The sequence below is a fragment of the Antrostomus carolinensis genome, unplaced genomic scaffold (assembly GCF_000700745.2).
Source record: "Antrostomus carolinensis isolate BGI_N321 unplaced genomic scaffold, ASM70074v2 scaffold15119, whole genome shotgun sequence".
In the NCBI taxonomy this organism is placed as follows: domain Eukaryota; kingdom Metazoa; phylum Chordata; class Aves; order Caprimulgiformes; family Caprimulgidae; genus Antrostomus; species Antrostomus carolinensis.
Genome location: NW_010338060.1, coordinates 1,097 through 4,417, shown reverse-complemented (window position 1 = coordinate 4,417; position 3,321 = coordinate 1,097). Strand labels below are relative to the sequence as shown.

At 51.9% G+C, this 3,321-nt stretch overlaps 1 protein-coding gene across 1 annotated transcript in view; it reads right to left on the bottom strand.

The window, feature by feature from the left end:
• LOC104530712 (transcription activator BRG1) overlaps positions 1-3,094 on the bottom strand; it is a 7,927-nt gene extending 4,833 nt beyond the window's left edge. Inside the window, exons 1-4 of the mRNA XM_010175392.1 lie at positions 2,873-3,094; positions 2,001-2,133; positions 1,223-1,621; positions 2-50 (exon numbers count right to left, since the gene is read on the bottom strand). Coding sequence (XP_010173694.1) covers positions 2-50; positions 1,223-1,621; positions 2,001-2,133; positions 2,873-3,094 — 803 coding nt within the window. The remainder of the gene's footprint in view (position 1; positions 51-1,222; positions 1,622-2,000; positions 2,134-2,872) is intronic.
• Positions 3,095-3,321: the final 227 nt, after the last annotated feature.

The following is a 3,321-nucleotide window of genomic DNA, read 5'->3' as shown; positions in this document are numbered from 1 at the left end:
TGGGGGAACTCCTGAGGGTCCGGGAGGGGGCATGTTAGGCCCTCCCATACCTGCAGAAGGGACCCAAAAAAAAAGGTAGAAAGAGAAAAAAAACACATGAAGATTTCAATTTTTGTGTGTGTTTACCAGGAGTAAAGTCCATCCCCCTGCCCAGGAGAGCCTGACCAGCACATACAGCTCTTTGCAAAGACATAAACCCCACCAGCATGTCCCCATCCCATTAGGAACGGTGCTGGAAGGATGGATCAGCCCTTCCACATCCCAAATTACCAGGAGGAATCTCCTGGCTTCGAGAGCAGCCAGGTGGGATGAAGTCCCAGCCCCTGGAAAGCTGAACAGCCATGAATCAGATGGGCTGTGAGATGTACAAATGGGAAAGTCAAACTGGGCGACACCAGGGTAGTGTTGAAGGATAAAAATGTGTCAAATTGGGACAAAACTGGTGGAAAGCTCCTTTTCCAGCTGTGGCTGAAAAGCTGCCCAGTGGAAAAGGACTTGTTGGTTGCCAGCCAGCTGAATATGAGCCAGCAGTGAGCCCCGGTGGCCAAGAAGGCTGGTAGCATCATGGTTTGTATCAGCAATGGTGTGGCCAGTAGGACCAGGAAAGTTCTCTTCCCCCTGTACTCGGCACTGGTGAGGCAGCACTTTGAGTGCTGGGTTCAGTTTTGGGCCCCTGACTCCAAGGAGGAGATGGAGGTGCTGGAGCGTGTCCAGAGAAGGGAACGGAGCTGGGGAAGGGTCTGGAGAAGAAGGAAAAGGGTCTGGAGAACAAGGAGAGAAGGGTCTGGAGAACTTATGAGGAGCGGCTGAGGGAACTGGGGTTGTTGAGCCTGAAGGAGGCTGAGGGGAGACCTTGTGGCTCTGTCCAAGTCTCTTGGAGGAGGGTGGAGAGAGGTGGGGGTGGGTCTGTTCAACCAAGGACCAAGGGACAGGACAAGAGGAAATGGCCTCAAGTTGTGGCCAGGGCAGTTGAGATGGGATGTGAGGAAGAATTTCTTTGCTGAAAGGGTTCTGAGGCATTGGAAGGGGTTGCCCAGGGCAGTGGTGGAGTCCCCATCCCTGGAGGGACTGAAGAGTCGTGCAGACATCATGCTGAGGGACATGGTTCAGTGGTGGAGTTGGCAGCGTTGGGTTCACAGTTGAGACTCTTAAAGGTTTTTTTCCAACCCAAATGATTCTGTGATTCTACAAAACCAGCAAAACCAGTCTGTCCCCAACTCACCGTGAGGTCTGTTATAGTTTGGAGGTGTCGGTCCCGGTCCAGGCCCTTGCACTGGTCCTTGCACTGGTCCTGTCCCGGAGACGGAGGGCGGAGGTAGAGTCGGCATTTGCTGCTGCATTCCAGGCATGGGTCGTTTCCCCTGCACCGCCATCTGAAGGTGGTCAGGAAGGGGTTGGCCCCTGGCCAGCATCTTGTAGGCCATGATCTGAGCTCGTAACTGGTGCAACTGGTTCTGGTTAAAAGGGGTCGGACCCCGGTTCTGCTGCCCAAGAGCTTGGGGATCAGTGCCATCCAATGGGACCCCACCAGGACCGGAGGACATCTGAGGGCCAGAGGATGGACCGTTGGCTGGGACAGGACTGGAGGCGTGCTCAGAGCCACCCAGGGGGGAAGGGTAACCTGGAGGGAGAGAGGGGGTTAGAGCAGAGCCTGCAGCTACAGAAATGGGAAGATTGAGTCAAAAAAAAACCCCCAAAATCAACAATTTAAAGCAAACAAAGTTTCTGGCCACGAGTGGCTGCATGGGAACAGCACGCTCGGCATCACAGCGATCTCAGCACAGGAGATCAGGATGTGAGGAGGGTCAGAGGATCCTTCTCCCAGTTTGATGTCATGTTCTTGCAGTTCTTTACTCGTTTTCATGTCTAAACTAAAGAACATCCCACGTTCATGTAAATAAAAGAGGGAAACAAGCAGCCACAGATGCTCTGGGAGCTCCAGGTCGATCCAAACCCCCATCCCCATAAAAATCAGCTTAATTTTTTGGAAAGAAACCCACCTTGAGAGTGTTGATCCATCGGGCTGGGGGGAGGACCCATCCCTGCATGCCCACCAGGCCTCATTCCCATCCCTTTCATCTGGCTGTAGCGAGGATCATCGGTTATTCCTTTCTCATGCATGGAGTCCATGGGCTGGAGGAGAAGAAAAACACCCTAAAAACCAAAGATTTAGCTCCAACACTCCTGGAGATGGAGGAAAAGCTGCACAATGCCGGCCATGGTCCAACTAAGGATCCAGATGCTGCCAACAACCTCTTCAAAATGAAATCTATTTGTGGGTAAAAGACCCCTCACCGCAGCAAAGCCCCCACAATAAATGGTGTGGATGGGGATAAGCACGAGGAGATGTTAGCAGAGACTTGAAATTGCTCAAATCCTTTGCCTGTGGGGTTTTTTCCCCCCGGGTTTTTCAGCTGAAGATGCTGAAGATGATGGAAAAAAACTGAGAAAAAGTGGTTTATACAACAAAATAAAACAAAAACACTTTGATGGGAGAAAGGGAAAAGAGAAGAGGGGGGTTTGTTTCTCCAAATTCCCAACAGGAAAATCCATGGTTAGATGTTTCACCCCCTTTCTTTGTTTAGGAATTTAACTCCTCGGCCCTAACTCGCAATGCCAAAGCGAGTAGATGAGATTGGGGTGAGACTCTGATATTTGTGGTAAAAAAATTGTATCAACCTAACTGGAAAATAAATCATTAACTCCTCAGACTTCCTGTCTCCAGGGAAACAGGACGCGGCCAAGGGAAGCGTGGTCAAGGGAAATATAACAGGTGAGGAATCAAAAAAATTCAATGAAGCAGAAAAACAAGCTACTTAAAACCATTTTTTTCTTGTCTTATTGATTTTTTTGGGGTGCTGCCCCCCCTTACCTTGTGCATCTGATGCATGTTGTCCTGAGCATAGCCCCCTGGTCCCTGCGGTGGCAGCGGGTGTCCCGCCGAGGGTGGCCCGGGGCTGGGTCCCATCATACTGTGTGCAGAGCCAGGAGAAGGTCCTGGACTTGGTCCCAACATGGCACCTGGTGAGGGTCCTGGTCCCGGTGAGGGTCCTGGTCGAGGAGTTCCTCCCATGGGAGGATCTGGAGTCGACATCTTCACAGCAGGAGTTGGGAGAAGGGTCCTGTCGCTAGAGAGCTCGTCTCAGCCGGAGCAGCCGCAGCTCCTGGAAAAGCCCCGGGATTGGGTAGAGAAAAGAGAGATTAGGATTAGAAACAACTGTCCACATGCAGGGGAGACGTCAGGCAGAGCAAAGCTCCGGTTAACGAACCCAGAGCTCGTTACTGACACCAGCCTTGGGTGGCCTTTGCAAAGCCAGAGGC